Source organism: Ceratotherium simum, chromosome 26 (assembly GCF_057802395.1).
Source record: "Ceratotherium simum simum isolate JZ-2026a chromosome 26, ASM5780239v1, whole genome shotgun sequence".
NCBI classification, from domain to species: Eukaryota; Metazoa; Chordata; class Mammalia; order Perissodactyla; family Rhinocerotidae; genus Ceratotherium; species Ceratotherium simum.
The window spans coordinates 40,972,717-40,990,167 of NC_141925.1; the positions used below are offsets into that span (position 1 = coordinate 40,972,717).

General features: G+C 54.9%; 1 protein-coding gene across 4 annotated transcripts; it reads left to right on the forward strand.

The window, feature by feature from the left end:
• The first annotated feature begins 325 nt into the window (after positions 1 to 325).
• On the forward strand, positions 326 to 4,012 carry TRIM56 (tripartite motif containing 56). 4 transcript variants are annotated; one of them, XM_087417679.1, is made up of 5 exons: positions 326 to 462; positions 564 to 625; positions 995 to 1,073; positions 1,480 to 1,574; positions 1,683 to 4,012. In XM_087417679.1, exon 5 carries the CDS (start codon positions 1,684 to 1,686, stop codon positions 3,997 to 3,999), a length of 2,316 nt encoding a protein of 771 aa, XP_087273805.1. In that variant the 5' UTR covers positions 326 to 462; positions 564 to 625; positions 995 to 1,073; positions 1,480 to 1,574; position 1,683; the 3' UTR covers positions 4,000 to 4,012. The 4 variants fall into 4 exon arrangements, with proteins under 4 accessions (XP_087273805.1, XP_087273804.1, XP_087273803.1 ...); XM_087417678.1 differs by lacking the exon at positions 995 to 1,073 and having other exon boundaries at positions 1,443 to 1,574; XM_087417677.1 differs by lacking the exon at positions 995 to 1,073.
• Positions 4,013 to 17,451: the final 13,439 nt, after the last annotated feature.

Sequence of the window (17,451 nt, forward strand, 5' to 3'; positions counted from 1 at the left end):
CCCCTCCCTGTGTTCTCCAGCGACCCCCAAACTCCTATTCATTCTTCAGACTCATCTCAAGGGACGCCTCCACCAGGATGCCTTTGCTGACCCCTCAGAGCAGGCCCTTCTCTGGTTCCCATAGCCTCTCCCATTGCTCAGCAGAGGTTTATGGCACGAATGGCCTCACGTGGGACTGGATTTGCAGATAAGCTGCAACGCTGGAAACCTGGCCTGAGAACCGGGCTCCAGCTACCGGCCCTCTCAGAATCACAGATGATCTCTTATTTCTCGCCTCAGAGGACGCATCCTCAGGCAGTTCCCCGGCCTTTGCGACAAACACACTCAGCTGGCTGAGCGATTCCGGAGGCTGGAACTGACCGGCGGCCCTCAGCCGGCTCCAGCCGCCCGGCCCTGGAGCCTGCTGGAGGGGCCATGCCCTGCTGGGGTGGGGGCCCCCCCGAGGAAGAGGTCCAGGCTGGGGTAGGGAAGAAGGCGGGGCCTGAGGCCGTGCAAGTCGGTGTCCCGGGCCGGGGACGGAAGTTGCACAAGTACAATTAGTTTCAGTTTTGTTTCTCTTTCAGGAGCCGGGCAACAGCGGCGTCCAGACCTCGGCCCCCGAACTCCGGGTCCTGGAGACCAAGGCGTAAGCAGGGCGTCAGCGAGGGCAGCTGAACTGGAGGGAGTGGGGGGAAGGGAGGCAGTGGGGGCAGGGAGGGAGCGGGAGGCAGAGGAAAGGGAATGGGGGAGGGGGGAAGAGGGACCCGGAAGGCAGGAGGAGAGTGGAGGCTGGGAGGGGTACCCCCACTTCACCCCACAGGGCCAGAGGTCTGAGGCTTCCCGGGGAAAGACCCCCTCCCACTCTCTGAGCTCTCTTCCCAGCCCCCACTTTCCGGAAGTTTGGGGGAAATTGCCCCAAGTATCTTCATCAAGTATTTCGCAGCCACTGTGCTGGGAGCTGGGGGGTTCACAGATGAACCTCACCCACCGCTGACCAGTCAGAGGTTTCTTGCAGCAGGAAAGGCTGAAAGAAAAGGACTCTAGGAGATGAGGCAAAGGCCACTGTGACTCCAAGGTTGAGCCAGAAGGAGAGAGTAAGACAGCCCCTTCCCCTTAGCCTTCCTTCCTTCTGCTCCAGAACCCACTTCAGGGAAGTCGGGGCAGAAGGTGGGGCCCCCACTACCCTCGATGCCGCTCCCAGGGTCTAGAAGACAGGTGTATGGGGCCGTGAGAAGTGGGGCCCCTTATACGGCCCCAACTGCCAAGGTGACTCCACCCACCTGGACTCTCCACTGAGTCCTCTCTGCCTGCCCCTCATCCAGCACCCCACTCCCAGCAGGACCCCAGGACCTACTCCCACGGGGCTCAGACCACACCTGTCACAAGGTGTCAACTGGGGCACTGGTCCCTACACTGTTAGCTCTCTAAGGCCGGGGGTTTCCTGGTCTTGTCGTTTCTCGCAGCGTCTGACACACGCAAGCAGCATTTACTTTGTTACAGTTGCTAAATGTGCGGGAGGAGGAGGGCGCCTCTCTAGCTCAAGAGCAAGTGGCCAGAGGCCCCGGGAGACCAGAAGAAAGTTCTTGGCCATTCAGGTGAGACTCCAGACCTGGTGGGGCTTGAGGATGGGGAAGAGGGAGGAGGGCAGGCTGGAGCACTGTGGAGGTACCCTCTGCCCTCTGACCCTAACCCCTCGCTTGCAGCATGGTTTCCCAGGGGTCCTCGCCCTCCCTGCTGGAGGCCCTGAACAGCGACTTCCTGGCCTGTAAAATCTGCCTGGAGCAGCTGCGGGCCCCCAAAACGTTGCCCTGCCTGCACACCTACTGCCAGGACTGCCTGGCCCAGCTGGCCGAAGACGGCCACCTGCGATGCCCTGAGTGCCGCGAGACCGTGTCCGTGCCACCAGCGGGTGTGGCCGCCTTCAAGACCAACTTCTTTGTCAACGGGCTCCTGGATCTGGTGAGGGCCCGAGCCGGTGGAGACCTGCGTGCGGGGAAGCCGGCCTGCGCTCTGTGCCCCCTGATGGGGGGGGCCAGCGCAGGGGGGCCAGCCACAGCCCGGTGCCTGGACTGTGCCGATGACTTGTGCCAGGCCTGTGCCGACGGGCACCGCTGCACCCGGCAGACCCACACCCACCGAGTGGTGGACCTGGTGGGCTACAGGGCAGGGTGGTATGACGAGGAGGCCCGGGAGCGCCAGGCAGCCCAGTGTCCCCAGCACCCGGGGGAGGCCCTGCGCTTCCTGTGCCAGCCCTGCTCCCAGCTGCTGTGTCGGGAGTGCCGCCTGGACCCCCACCTGGACCACCCCTGCCTGCCCCTGGCCGAGGCTGTGCGTGCCCGGAGGCCAGGCCTTGAGGAGCTACTGGCGGGCGTGGACAACAACCTGGCCGAGCTGGAGGCCACCCGGATGGCGGAAAAGGAAGCCTTGGCCCGGCTGCGGGAGCAGGCGGCCAGGGTGGGGACGCAGGTGGAGGAGGCGGCCGAGGGGGTCCTCCGGGCCCTTCTGGCCCAGAAGCAGGAGGTGCTGGGGCAGCTGCGGGCCCACGTGGAAGCCGCTGAGGAGGCTGCCCGGGAGAGGCTGGGGGAGCTAGAGGGCCGAGAGCAGGTAGCCAGGGCCGCGGCCACCTTTGCACGGCGGGTGCTCAGCCTGGGTCATGAGGCCGAGATCCTCTCGCTGGAGGGGGCCATCGCTCAGAGGCTCCGGCAGCTGCAGGGCTGTCCCTGGATGTCTGGGCCAAGCCCCTGCCTGCTGCCCCAGCTGGAGCTGCATCCCGGGTTCCTGGACAAGAACTGCCACCTGCTGCGGCTCTCCTTTGAGGAGCAGCAGTCCCAGAAGGACACTGGGAAAGATGGAGCTGGAAGCCAGGGAGGTGATGAAACCCAGAACCGGAGAGAGGATGGCATCAAGACAGAGAAACAAGGTGGAATCCAGCCCCAGAGGAGGGATGGAGCCCAGACCCCAAAGGAGGACAGAGCCCAGACGCCCCAAGAAGATGGAGCCCAGACCCCAAAGGCGGAGAGAGCCCAGACGCCCCAAGAAGATGGAGCCCAGACCCCAAAAGAGGCCAGAGCCCAGATGCCCCAAGAAGAAGGAGGAGCCCTGACCCCGAGGGGTGGCAGATCCAACAAGAAGAAGAAGTTCAAAGGCAGGCTCAAGTCAGTTTCCCGGGAGCCCAGCCCAGCCCCCGGGCCAAACCTGGAGGGCTCTGGCCTCCTCCCCAGGCCCATCTTTTCCTGCAGCTTCCCCACGCGCATGCCCGGAGACAGGCGGTCTCCCCGGATCACTGGACTCTGTCCCTTTGGCCCCCGGGAGATCCTGGTGGCAGATGAGCAGAACAGGGCGCTGAAGCGTTTCTCCCTCAACGGCGACTACAAGGGCGCCGTGCCTGTCCCTGAGGGCTGCTCCCCATGCAGCGTGGCCACCCTGCAGGGCGCGGTGGCCTTCTCGGCGGGCGCGCGGCTCTATCTTATCAGCCCCGATGGCGAGGTGCGGTGGCGCCGGGCCCTGAGTCTCTCCCAGGCCAGCCACGCCGTGGCTGCGATGCCAAGCGGAGACCGGGTGGCTGTCAGCGTGTCAGGCCACGTGGAGGTGTACAACATGGAAGGCAGCCTGGCCACCCGGTTTATCCCTGGGGGCAGGGCCAGTCGGGGCCTGCGGGCTCTGGTGTTCCTGACCACCAGTCCCCAGGGCAATTTCGTGGGGTCGGATTGGCAGCAGAATAGCGTGGTGGTCTGTGATGGGCTGGGGCAGGTGATCGGGGAGTACCGGGGGCCAGGCCTGCACGGCTGCCAGCCAGGCTCTGTGTCTGTGGATAAGAAGGGCTACATCTTCCTGACCCTCCGTGAGGTCAACAAGGTGGTGATCCTGGATCCAAGGGGGTCACTACTTGGCGACTTTCTGACGGCCTATCATGGCCTGGAAAAGCCCCGGGTGACCACCATGGTGGACGGCAGGTACCTGGTCGTGTCCCTCAGTAACGGGACCATCCACGTCTTTCGGGTCCGCTCTCCTGACAGTTAAAGGCTAGGACTGGGGTGGGACTGGGGTGGGATTGGGGTGGGAGGAGGGAGGCAGGGCTGCCCATGGGATGTGGCTGCAGAGGGCATTTTCCCGGAGGGCAGGGGTGGGCAGCTTTTCAATGTGAAGTGCCAAACTGCTAAGCCCTCTTCAGGCATGCAGGAATAGGGACCAAGGGTGGCGGCGGGACCATAACTCTCAGAAGCTGAGGTGGGGAGGAGGGGTGTTGGGAGCTGTGGGGGCCGCACCACCGCTGCTCTATAGTTTAGGTTTCTGAGATTTGTAAGCTTGTCCTGATTTGCGTTCTTCAAAACCATTCCTGATGGAGTGGCCCGGGGCATCTTAGGAGGTGGGCAGAAGTAGTCCTCTGAGCCAAGAAGGGCTCAGTTCTGTCAGATGTGTGCCTTCCAGAAGAGAGCTGAGAAGCCTGCTCCCCTCAGAGTGGAACAGGAACACACAGGTCAGAGGAAGCCTGGGACTTCGAAACGGCAATAAATGGCGTCTTCCATCAGCGGGGCCAGGAAGTAGAGGCTCCTCTGATAATGGCGTCCCCCAGTGAAGTACAGGGTGGGCCTCGTGGGGGAACGAGTACAGACACCAGCTGAGGCCAAGAGGTGTTTCCCTCAGAGTCCGTGAAGAGAATGTCACTAGCAAACGGAACCTCGCACGGTTGGAGTCTAACCAACAGCGTTCTGAGTGTGAGGGAAGGGGAGACCCCACGTGGGCCCCCGAATATGAGGCAAGACCTATGTAGGATGTAAAATCTCTTCTGTTTTGATGTCTTTATACTTCCTGGAGTCTATTTTTAGCTTCCCAGCTAACTCAATTCCTTTTGAGAAATTTTGGCCTTCATTTCGCTGAACTAAAGGGTGAAGGAATTTTGTCCTTCTGTCGGCCACTATTGCTGGGGGAAACAACCTAGCCCTACAGGCCAGGTGGGGGGTTGGAGGCCAAGCCAGCCAGAAAACCTGAGAAGTTGGTAGCGGGGTAGAAAAGTGAAAACTGGAGGGAGGGATCCAGTCAGAGATGAGCCAGGACCACTGGTCCTTTGCAGGGGCCGAGGCAATGTTGGAAATGAGGTGGACACGTTTACCCGGGGGCTGTCAAGAGATAACCAAAGGGAATCTTAACCTAGGGATTGTGGATGATGGAGTGTTCATAGGAACCACAGGGATTTTGGACAAGTCTAGATGGAAAGTGCAGGGCATGAGGGGTAGGGAAAAGAAAATCCTTTTCCAGAGAGGTCATCGCTTGCTAATTGAAGTGATAGGGGAAATCATCCATGTCAAATGAACAAATTTAATTACATAAAAATTTGAAATATTTGCACAGCAAAGAATAATGAAGATTAAAGGAAAACCACTAAGATGAGAAAACCACATAGAATTGATCTGAGTAGGAGCCGAGTCTCCAGTGTGTGCAGTGAGTAAGAGACGACTTGGTCAAAGGACCACATAGGCTGTGCACCCTGGAGGAGCACTCAGGCCAGGACTAGTAAAGTAAAAATAAAATAAAGTCAACTGCTTGCTTTTGTCAAAAATACATTTTAAAAATATGTCGTGGAGAAATAGACTCCTGGCACTATAAAATGATGCTTCCTGGAGAGCAATTTGGTAATTCTTGACAAGAGTAAAAAAAAAAATGATTGTAAGACTTAAGTTATCTCACTTGGGGAATACGTTTGGGAAAGTAACTCAAAAGAAAAAAGTATTTGCACAGAGATATTTGTGACCACCCTATATATTACAGTCACTGACTGGAAACTGCTCAGCTGTTGGGGGGACAGCTAAGGAGACTGTGGTCTGTCTGGACAGTGAGCTACTGCCTTCATATATGACAGCTATGAAAACTATTCAGAAGAATATGTTATATGATGCAATCATAAGCGAAAAAAAAAAGGGAGAACTTGGAATTCTGATCACATAATGATAGCAATAAGATAGAAGTATGTCTGAATAGTTACCGAGTGGAAATAGGTTCAAAATTTGTAAATAGTCAGTGATTGGGGAGCTTAGGTTCTTTTGAGTTATTTTGTGCTCTTATTCATATAGGCACATTTCTACTTCAGTTAATATTGTCCATTAAATAACATATATGCTGGAATATTTACTTCAGAAAAATACACCTCTGTAAATGATATTCAAGAATAGCTACTGGATTTGCGAATGAATGTGTCAGAACAAATGAGACTGTCCTGTCAGAGGAGGGACAGGAGTCAGGAGGAGAGTCCCAGCTGGTCAGGGCCAGCAGGGAGGAAGGGCATCCAGGCGGGGCCTGTCTGGTGAGACCAAGGAACTCACCCTAGGAAGGTTTGTAGAGGTCAGGAGGTCCCCTCGGGGGATTGGATCATTGTGGAACGTCCAGAAGGCAAGGGAAGGTCTTGTTGAGTTCACCAACTAATTCAGACCAACTGGAAACCAAGTTGAGTTTCTACAGAACCAACTAGTATAGGATGAGTTGCATGGGGGGAGGGGGGTCTGTCTTCTTTGCAGCTCTATCTGTAGAGTTAGCCTGGTGATGGCTCATTGTAGGTGCTCAGTAAGTGTGTGTAAAATGAATTAATACCTAGAAAAGGAATGGGACAATAGTAAGACTCTTTCCAGAGATTTCCCACCTCAAATGGCACAGCCCCAGCCAACCAAGTTGTCCAAAACCTTGGCTTGTGGGAAATCTCCAGTAGGGGGCACCTTGGACACAGTCCACCATTTGCCTCCCAGGGGGTGGCTCAGCTCTGAGTCACAAAAGAGATGAGATTGGGATGCCCTGCTTATGTGTATAGAGGAGAGTCTGGGGGTCACGGGCTCAGGTTGGAACAACAGTTCTGCAGAGCTGCACAGGGACCGTAGGCAGAGGGCCTGGCTGATGAAATGGCTCCAGCCAAGTGGCTCAGCCAGGAGGCAAAGCAGGAACAGAGACCTTCAGAAAGGAAATGTCATCTGGCTGCAAGAAGAGAATCTCGCAGATGCTCCAGAGATGCAGGAGCCATGTGGCTTTCCAGGAAGCTGTAGGAATCCTGGGAAGCCGGGCATTGGAAGATGAACAGAAATACTAAATTTTCCTTATTAAGAGGTAGGGGTGGGAAGGCCCAGAACACTGGCAAAATGTGAAAGGGATGAGAAGTATAGCATTGAGCATGAATTTGGAGGTAACATCCCCAGCAGCTTAACTGTCACGTGGGAATCCTTATGAATCCCACAGAAGGTGCCACTCAGCACCAAAAGAAAGAGTTCTTGGTTAAAATACAGATGTTGAGAAATGAGGAACGTTGTGAAAGATACAACACCTCCCACCCCACCCACATTGGACGATGACAATTTACTTGATCAATCATTCCTTTTCCTACGTGGAACTTCCCAGGTTGTACATGTCCTGGTGAGAGGAGAATGGCGTTCGGGTAGAGAGAAAGGGAGTAGACGACCTCTTTCACATTCTTTGCACCTGAGAAAGGAAAGTGAATGAGGTAGCAGAGACCTGGGTTGAGTGCTGGCTCTTCCACTAAATAGCTGTGTCATCTGGGTCTAGCTCCCTGACATCCCTGACCCTCAGTTTCTATATTAGTAAAATAGGGATAATAATATCCACCATGCCCACCTCACAGGGTTGTAGTGAGGACTGAGTGAGAAGCATAGAGAAGTATTTTGTTTACCATAAAGCTCAAATCCGAGGAATTGGTTAGGAAAAAGTTCAGCTGACTTGTATTGACCTAACACTCTCCCATCAGCGTAAGCTTGAGTGGGAATGTTATATGCACATGTTGCTCAAGCATGTCTGGGTAGAGTCGTTACCGCAAACCATCTTCTTTGGAGGAGACTGTTTTGTTTTGCTTTCCAGCAGTTATTTGAAGCCATATTCTAAGACATGACAGTGACTTAGGAGCAGAAGGGACCAGTGGCTGGCCGGCTAAGACTCAACGCTCTTCCTAAAAGCTAGCCGAGAATCAGACTGTAGTAATCAAGGGCTGATAACTATAGACATTTAGAAGAAGTTCACAAGGGCAAGAGTAGCCCAATCGGTGGATAATTTAGAGAAAATATAATTTAGGCGGGAATAGCTCTTCTTTTACTATAGTCTTATTATTACTGTATCTGTTAAGCCACGTCGTATCATAAATCTACAGAGATAAAATTCCAAAGGGGCAGAAGTCTAAGAGAGAAGTCAGAAATCTTCGGAGGAAATTGGGGAGGTTGTGACCTGAGCTGGGCGGGGTTCAGTAGGTGGATGCCAAGATCAAGGTAGTTTGACCTTTTCTCCTTGGCAGGTCAGCGGAGAACTAGAGCTATCCCATAAACGAGCTAGGAGATTGGACTGGGGCACAGAGTTCTGTTTTGGTGAGAAAGCAGTCTTGGACTAGCTGGAGCAGAGAGCTGCCAGACAGAGTGCTGAAGATGTTCCTAGCAGGAGAAAGACCAAGTTCAGATACAGGCTTAGGAAAATAGGTAACTTGATCAAAGGTAGCAGCACCAGCCTACCCAACTGGTTCATGAGTATAGTTTGATTAAATGGAGCAAAAATAGGTCTAGGGACCACAGATGCTTTCGACTGGAGGAGTGGAGAAGGTACAGCAGGGTCAGGCTGGACCTCACCTGAAGCCCAGTGAGGAATCCTTGGGACCAGGTAGAGAAGGGCCTGTATTCAGAGAGGGGATCAAGAAGTAGGTTTGGGAAGGCAACCTGACTTGTCTCTGGAGAAAGTTTGAACTGGTTGGCTTAGCAGCCAAGAGAGACAGGGCTGAAAACAGAATCGGGGCCTTGGTACCCATGATGTCAGCCCAGCAAATTTTCCTTGGTTGCCATGGGCTGAAGAATCTGTGCTGTAAACTCTCATTCCTTTGATTGTGTACTTTATATCTTTTTTCTGTTTCTTAATAAATTCTTTTGAAAAATTCAAACCTTTTCTCAGATGGGTTCGTGGGTATGGGGAACTGTCAACACCTAGGCCCAGACAGCGAAGGGAACCAGGAATCATGGCCACCCCCGCTGCGGCTCCAAAGATGCCAACACAGAGTCCTTGGGGACGCTGCAGGAGCAGGGTGACGGGCATAGTCACCATCTGTGGTCCCACCTTTGTCCTGGCCACTCTGGCCTGTAGGACAGAGAGATACACCTTCCAGGCTAACCCTCGGTGGGGGCCACAGGTGCTCTGGCCCAGCAGGACTGCATGCATGCACCCTTGGGTAGGGCGTGACTGCATGGAGGTGTTTGCGCAGGAGGTGGGCAAGGAGCTCAGGTCAGAGTGGCCCTGCCCACCACATTGGTCTCTGCTTGTTTTCTGGTTTGGGGGAACCAAGTGAGTGTCTACGGACCCCTTCTAGCTTGCTGCATTTGCAGTCCCACAGTGAACCCTGCAGGACTGTGAGATATCAGGGTTCTAGGAATATCTGCCTTCTGGCCAAAGCCACCCCCTCTGACCTAGTCTCCAGAGCCCCTCAAGGAGCTCCTGCCCCACCCCTCTGAGTTGTCCTGAGCAGGAAGAGGATTATTTCTAATTCATACAGCCTCTGGCCTCCCATCAAATACAGAGATCAAACAGTCATCCGGTGCCCGCCTGCCTGTGCTTCACACCCATCGACTTCCGGGAGCCTCAACCGCTGCATGTAGAATCATTAACATTATTTTACAGACAAGGAAATCTAGGCCTGGAAAGGCTTGCTCATGACAAGTAGATTCAGATTCTGACTCCAAAGCTGCCCTTCCAACCAACTCTGAATCCCAAGCCTGTGTCTCTGTTTCCTCATTCATCAAAGAGAGAGCTGAACAAAATGAGATCTGAGGTTCTTTCCTGAGCTGACAGACCAGGGCCCATCTCTAAATCAGGCCCGGAATGTAGACCTGGGAAGGGAAGCTCAGAGATACGCCCGCACATCCCACCATGTCTTGTGCTCTGTCAGAGTTCCTCTAGATGGAGGAGGAGTGACAACTGAGGAGAGAATGTTTGAGAGGCTTGGTGGGGAGGCAGGGGGTGGGGATCAGGGCCCACCACTGCTGTGGTGACCGCCTGAATAAGAATTCTGCAATTCATCATCTAATGACTCAGCCTGGCTTTGGACTGGCGCCTCTGTGAATCCTGGGGAGCATGACTCAGCAGCTGAGGGGCCAGGGTGGGAGAGTTCGCCAAGGTCCATGTGAGCAGCGGCAACTGTGGAGAACGGCCTGTTCCAGCTCCAAACCCCAAGGCGAGTGTCTTCGGCTCCTGTGGTCAGACACACTGGGCCTCGGGTTCCTAGCCGGGTGGCCAAGCCTGCTCCCTCAGACCTGGGTCTCTCCTCCTTTGCATTCGAGAAGTCACAGCCCCAGAGGCCTCTGGGCCGCCTTCTTTCCGCATAGCCTTGCCGGTCTGTGGCAAGATGTTGTGGCCTCAGACTCTCCAGGGCTCTCTCCCCTTCTCTGCTCTGCCGGGGCAGGTCTGCCTCCAAATGAGGGCAGCAGAGGCCACACTAGGAGTAGGGAAACAGGGACACATCCCAGGCTGTCCACGAGTGGACAGATGGTCACAGCGTCCCTCCCTGCTGTGGGGGTGGGGATGGGCTCTCAGATCGATTTTGCTCAAGGGCCAACTCAGAAAATGTCTCTTCCCCTCAGAAAGAACAATGTCTATTTTCTGTCCCTGCAACAGTGAGTTAGGGACAGTCCATCACTGACCAAAGAAAACAGCCAAAGCAAGCCGAGGTGGAACAGCCACAAATCCACGGAGGGCTGGGCGCGGAGGCCACGGGTCACGGTGCAGGGCGCACAGCCCACCTGTCTGCTGCAGCAGCCCTTCTCACCTATGTTATTCCCCGCAGCCCTTTCCTCACCTGCAAAACCCTCAGGACAAGAACTGCTGATTCATGCTGCGCATTCCATAGTCAGGTGTTCCGTAAAATCTGTTGGTTGAAAGAGCAGATGAGTGAATTTGTGCTAAAACCTAGTCACCAGTCACCGTCATTCATGTCAGAGGCAACATTGGGAGGAGTTGGCAACTCTATCTCGGGAAAGCAGCCCCGAGGCAAAAAGAGGTTATCCTCCTTAGCTGGGAGACGTGAATAAGAGGGAAGTTACCTAAATTGTGGGAAAAAAAGATAGTAATCTCACTCTGCTGTACTTTCTCTTTTTTGCACGGCACTTTAACCTTCTAACACACTACAGCCATGCGCCACATAGCAATGTTTCAGTCAACGTTGGACCACATGTGCGACGGGGGTCCCATAAGATCAGTCCACGTAGCCCAGGTGTGTAGCAGACTATACCATCAGGATTGTGTAAGCACACTCTGTGATGTTCGCACAAGGACAACATCGCCTAACGACGCATTTCTGAGAATGTGTCCCCGTCGTTAATCGACGCATGTCTGTATTTCATTTAATTATTTATCCTGCATATTGTTTATTGTTTGTTTCTGCCTGAAATATCCACTCTGGGTAGAATCAGAGCCCCAGAGGGACAGGGCATTTTGCCTCTTTTGTGCACTAATATGTCCTACACCCTTAGAATAGTGCCTGGGATGTAGTAGATACTGAATGAATGAATGAATGGTATCTATTGAGCTTTTACTCTGAGCCAGGCCCCTTGCTACCTGCTACACACGTTACGTGTATTATCTTACTTGGTGCCCTCAAGAGTCAGCATCCGCGGTTTAATGATGAGGAAGGTGAGGTTGGAGAGATTCTGTAAGAGGAACGAGAGCACCAGGAGGTAGGCAAGTAGCTGGGCAGAGGCCAGTGCCAGCCGTGGTGGCCTGGGGCCAGCTCTCCACCCCTCCGGGGCGAGGCACTGCACACAAGGCCTTCTGGGGAAGCCACACCCCAATTCATCGTTTCTGGTTGATGTTCCCTTTATCTCCCTCCTCTGCCCACATGACCCCACTCCACCCCCCAAAAGATATCTCTGCCCTGAAGTGCAGCTTGTCCTCAACTGGAAAGACTTTTCCTGGCAGCAGAACCACCGAGGCCTGGGGGCAGGGAGGGGGACTGGGGAGCTTGGGCCCGGCTTCCTTACCCTGGACCTGCAGAACCGGGCAGGGCTGAGCTGTTCCACAGACTACATGGGGGGCTCCCAGGCCTAAGCCTGGGGAAGGTGGAACTCTCCAGATTGCTTTTCTGTGGGATTCCTGCTGCCTGGAGCTAGAACATAGGGAGAGACCTATCCACTCCAAGGTGCCAGGGCTGCAAGACAGGGTCTCCTCGCCAGGCCAGCTGTGTAGGTCCCGGGCAGGGAGAGCCAGGCACAGCCTCCATGGTCCCCCTCCCTGCCCCCAGGCCTTCGTGTTTCTCCTGCCAGGAAGAGTCTTTCCTGTTGAGAAGTTATACTTCAGGGCAGAGATATCTTTTGCAGGGTGGAATGGGGTCATGTGGGAAGTTGGTAAGAAGGGAGATAAAGAAAAGTATTGACAGAGAAGATGAAGTGGGGTGTGACTTCCCCAGAAGGCCTCATATTCAGCACCCCACCAGGGAGGGGTGGAGAGCTGGCCCCACGCTGGCCACAGCTAGCGTCGGCGTCTGCCCAGCCACTTGTTCCCATGTGACCCCTGGAGAAAAGAATGGAGACCCAAGGACATCAGGAGCAGGGGGAAGGCTGCAGAGACCCGAGGGCACACATGCCATGCTCAGGGACACACGGGGCCATACGTCTCCATCCAAAGGCTCGGGGAGGCAGTGGGAGAGGAAGGGAAGGAAGCTGGGGTGTCTGCGCAACAGCTGGAAGTGGGTCTTCAGAGGAAGAGGAAGCAGGGTTGCGGTTTGTTAGGGAGAATCTGTGTCCAGATGTCGGAGGAGCAGGGCCATGTCTCACACATGGACTTCTGCATGTGGCTGGGGCCTGGCATCTCTGTGTGTGTTTAGATGAGGGAAGCGGGTGTATCTCTGTGGTCTGTAAGCACACGGGGGTGGGGACACGCTGCCAGGATGTCCCCAGGCAGGATGCCATGCCAGCTTTCACCTCATCAAAGAATCAAGACTGGAATTTCCCTGAAGCTCATTTCCTACATTTAGTCTTGGATTACAGCTGCCAAGTCTGTCCCCCAAGGGCAAACGCTGGGCATGGGCGAGGAGCAGAGCCCCCAGGAGTGCCTCCCTGTCCTGTTCTCCTCTCCACGTAGGAGAATTCAGTCCACATCCACTCACGAATTCCTTCCCTCACCCCTGGGACCGTGGGTCTTCTACCCATGCCTGCCGGTGACCAAACACTGAGCTGGGCTGTTTCTTTCCACCCCGTGCCCATCAGTCAGTCCACCATGCAGAAAGTATTTATTGGGCCCTGGCTCTGAGTAACCAATGCAAACAGCAAAGGCAAGAATGTCAGGGGAAGACATGGCCAGCTGGGGAAGGCGGCTGGTCATCCAGATGAGGTGGCTTTATTGTGGTTCTTCATCACAGCCCAGCTCCTGGTTCTTGACTATGTGTGCACACCATGGACAAACCAGTCTTGGGGCCAACTAACATGACCTGGACGCACAAAGAATTAGCGTACAGAACCAGCATGTCGGCTTCTTAATATACAGACAGAGCCACTATCCCCAGGCACCTGGACACATCTCTCCTGGGGCCTCAGAATGTAATTACTGAGAGTGGAATCAGAGCAAGGCCAGGGCGCTGGATGATCTTAACGGCTGGATGACAGCCTGAGGCATCAGTGCACCTCAGGACACATCTGTCCCATGGCCTGGCCCCTGATGTTTATGGGACAGGGCAGCAACTCTCCTGCACAGCCTAGAGACCCAGCACCGTCAGGTCTGCCTGGATCCCCCCTTTTTAATGAGGAGGAGCTTTCCCCTTGTGCTGGCATTTTCCCTCAGGCAGAAGACAATGCAGTTACTTCACTAAAATGTAATCGCAGTCTTATCCGCCCCTCTGAGGTTTCCCCCAGGTCTCCTTAATTGAATTTGGGATATTCACAGACAGACAGTCTCCTAGGTAATTTCTACGGAGGGCTAATATCCTCTTCTAAACTGGGTTTCTTCCTAATTGAATTCTCAGAAGGCGATGTTAACTTAAGGTGCCTGGCTGCCACGTGGGGCAGCATTAAGGGACGAGGAGGGACGTGTAGACCCAAAGGCTTCCCGCCTCTAAATGGCAAACAACCCGGTAGGGAAAACAAAATGGACGTATGTGATGCAGTCAAAGAACCACCCAGTGCTGACTGGTGTCTGACCGTGTGGGTCTGATCGTGAGAGTGTTCAAGTTCAAGGGAGAGACAGCTTAGGGTAGCCTGGAGGGGGCTGGGCTGGGAAGGCTTTGGGGAAAGGTAGAATCCAAGCTGCTGGGCCTTGGGATGCTCTGTGGACAGTGGATTTAATAAGAAAAGCAGAGGAGCTGGAACATTCCAGAAGCAAGAGATGAGTGGGGGAAACGGAAATCAGGTGATGCAGATGGAGGGGGGACAGATGTGGCAGATCGAGATCCTGACCCAGCTATGAATGTCTTCCTGGTTCTCTCTTTTACCCACACTTCTGCTGATCTTCCCTCTACATGAACTGGCCTGTGGAGAAACTCAAGGAGGCCCTGCAGTTAATACAGACCTGGCAGATGCCCGTCTCTGCTGCCCCCCGCACACAAACATGCCCATCCAGAACTAACAGTCTGCCGGGAAGGAAAGCCGTGTCACAGAGGGAGGGTAAGGAGCCTCCGCCCCAGACCAGGAGGGACAGCCCTGTGCCGTCCACCTGTTGTGCTGACCAAGGGCCTGATTCAGCCCGGAAACCAGCCCAGTGTCCCAGACACAACATGACCTCTTCCCCTCACCTACAAGCCTCTTAGGATTCTCAGAAGTGATCAGAGGGAGTTCCCGAGCGAGGGGCTTTCCATCTGGGCTCAGCTGCTGCCTCCCCTCTGCCCCCACTTCTCTGAGGAAGCTGCTCTCACAGGCAGACGACACAACGGAGTCTGGCCAGTTCCTGGCAGAATGAGGGACTGGGGACAAAGGCCCCTTGAGCCCCGTTCCTTGAGTTTCGGTTCAGGGCAAGACACTTGAAACATTCAAAGCAGAATGGTTTCCGTTAGCACTGGTCTAAGGCAGGCACTGAGAATCAGAAGGGGGCCCCCAAATTTCTGAGACCCCAAAGCTCCCCTGTTGGTCTCTCTGTGATTCCACTGGTGTCCCCTCTGAAGGAGCTAGACCTGGGAAGCAGGACAATTGCCCCTCTGCTTCCCGAGAACACCCGATGCTTAGAGCTGCCTAGTGCGGGGCTGAGGACTCAGGAGGAAGGCGAGGTCCCCGCCCGCAGGGCCCCAAACTCTTGCTGACTGAGGCTGTCTGGGTCTGGGGCCAGCCCCACAGGGTGGTGAGCTGGCAGGGAGGGCTGCACCCTGGGGAAGAGTGTGCCCCCAGGGAGCCAGCTGTTGGTCCAGGCTGTGAATAACGGGGGCCTCATCGCCGCCCCAGAGCTGCAGGGGGAGCGGCGCCCAGCATGGGGACTGACTAAGAGAGCAGGTCTGGGCGGATGGGGGATGAGCAGGGAGCAGGGAGGCTCCTCCAGGCTCCCACACACGGAACAAATCCCCTGGCCTGCTCTTTGGTGTCCTTTTCCAGCACCTTCTACCCAGAAGACTTCTACCTCCTACCCACATGACTCTCTGCTTCTCCAGGCTGAAATGTCCCTCCCTCCACACTCCTCTGTTCTATCCCAAAGGCCAGGTGCCCAGGACTCTTCCCCGCCTGCCCCAGGCCTCAGACATCCCTTGGCTAGATGCCTGATCCCATGTGTCACTCAAGAGGCACTTGGCACAAACCTCTTTGGAATTCCTTATCTTTATAAACCCTGGCTTTCTCCAGAACAGGGCCCTAAGTCCCTCCAGGGCCGGAGCCATATCTCCGGCACCAGCACCTTTACACGCCCCACGGGCAGAAAACGCAATGAAAGCTCTCCACGAATGCTTGCAGATGACAATTATGAGAATGACCATCATTCTTCCAGGTCTATCTCACAGGCCAGCTCCCCCAGGGAGCCTTCCTGAGCATTTCATGGGTAGCTCTTTCAAGGCATTTGAGCTTATTCCTGCTTCTCGGGCCCTGAAGGTGAAGACAGTCCCTCCGTGCCCTGGACCAGCTTCTCATCTGCTCCCTGCCTTCTCCTCCCATCCCAGAGTCGGGCCTGACGTCCAAGGTCAGCAGAACACCAGCCCAGAGACATGAATGGGGCTCACTGAGCAGACGGGGAGAGGGCAGCACAGCCTGTCCTCCTGCCCGCCCGTCTCCAGAGGCTGCAGCTCCCTGTCACCGAATGACCCAGGCTCAAGGCCTCAGGGAAGACTGACCAGCCTCTGCCTGTCAGGTAGCCTCCTTCTAGTGTGATAAGAGGGCCCCTACCTCCAATAGCCATCCCAGGGTAGCAGGTGCCTGGAATTCCACGTCATTAGCTCATGTGCTGTAAGATCATTCTTTCAAACCTAGAGGCACCTGAAAAACTAGTAAAACAAAATAAAACAAATCTCAGTATCCTAGGATTCCGATTCAAGATTCAAATCATCAGGGGTGGGCCTGGGTCTCAGGACTTTTCAAAAGCTCCTGGGTGAGCCTAATGTGCAGCTGGGGCTGAGAACCACTGGACCGCGTCAGAGAACGTCACAATCCCAAAGCAAGTATGACTCGGGAGGGTTTAAAACAGGCAATGGTTAGCACCCCAGTTGGAATCAGCTCCTTGCTTAGCAGCAGATTTGGGGGGACGGAGGGGATAAGACCTGGATCAGAGGAGTTCTGAAGGGAGGGGTCAAGGACGGGCAGGGGAGCAGTGGGACACACAGTGAGGGAGGAGCCTGGACCTGTCCTGGGCTGGGGGGCTAGGGGACAGGCATGCAAGGGGGCAAGTAGGAGACAGCTGAGGCACTAAAACACAATAGAGGCTGGCTAAGAACTGGGGGCACTGGAGCCAGCTCCTCTCATTAGCTTGGTGACCCTGAGCAAGAGACCCCACACATCTGTGTATCAGTTTCCTCATCAGTAGAATGGGGATAGCACCACGCCTGTCTCGGAGCCTTACGAGAATGACCTAGGCCGGGAGTGTCAAACTCAGCCTGGCAGACAGCAGCTGCCCCGCACACCTTTGCCAACATTACTGCTCCGTTTTGGGGAATGGAGCTTTTCCTTAAATTCTAACAAAAAGGCATGCAGACTTAACACCTTAGAAATGAATGGATTCGCAGATCAGAAACCACCTAAATAAACTAACAGGGGTAGCCACAAATCCAGACCCTCGGCCTCAATCCTTCCTCCAGCCTTACCAGCACGGGAAGCTGGGATGGGGATCCTAGGGGCACTGCAGCCCTCTTGGGGGTGTTTCTTTCTGTCCTTGCCAGAGGCAGGCTTCTCCTCCAGGTCTGGGATTTGCCTCATTCTTGCTCTTCCTAAATGCTGGCCAGGTCTGGGCCCTGAAAGAGGAAGGGACTTCCCCCTCTGGCACTATACACAATGGGGAGCCCCGGGCAGGCCACTCCGACCTGGCCTGACCTCCTTCATCCCTAAGGGAGCTCTCGCAGGCTCCAGCTTC

Bases quoted from the DNA above. Each gene is read 5' to 3' on its own strand.
- TRIM56 (XM_087417679.1), top strand. From the start codon at position 1,684: ATGGTTTCCCAGGGGTCCTCGCCCTCCCTGCTGGAGGCCCTGAACAGC.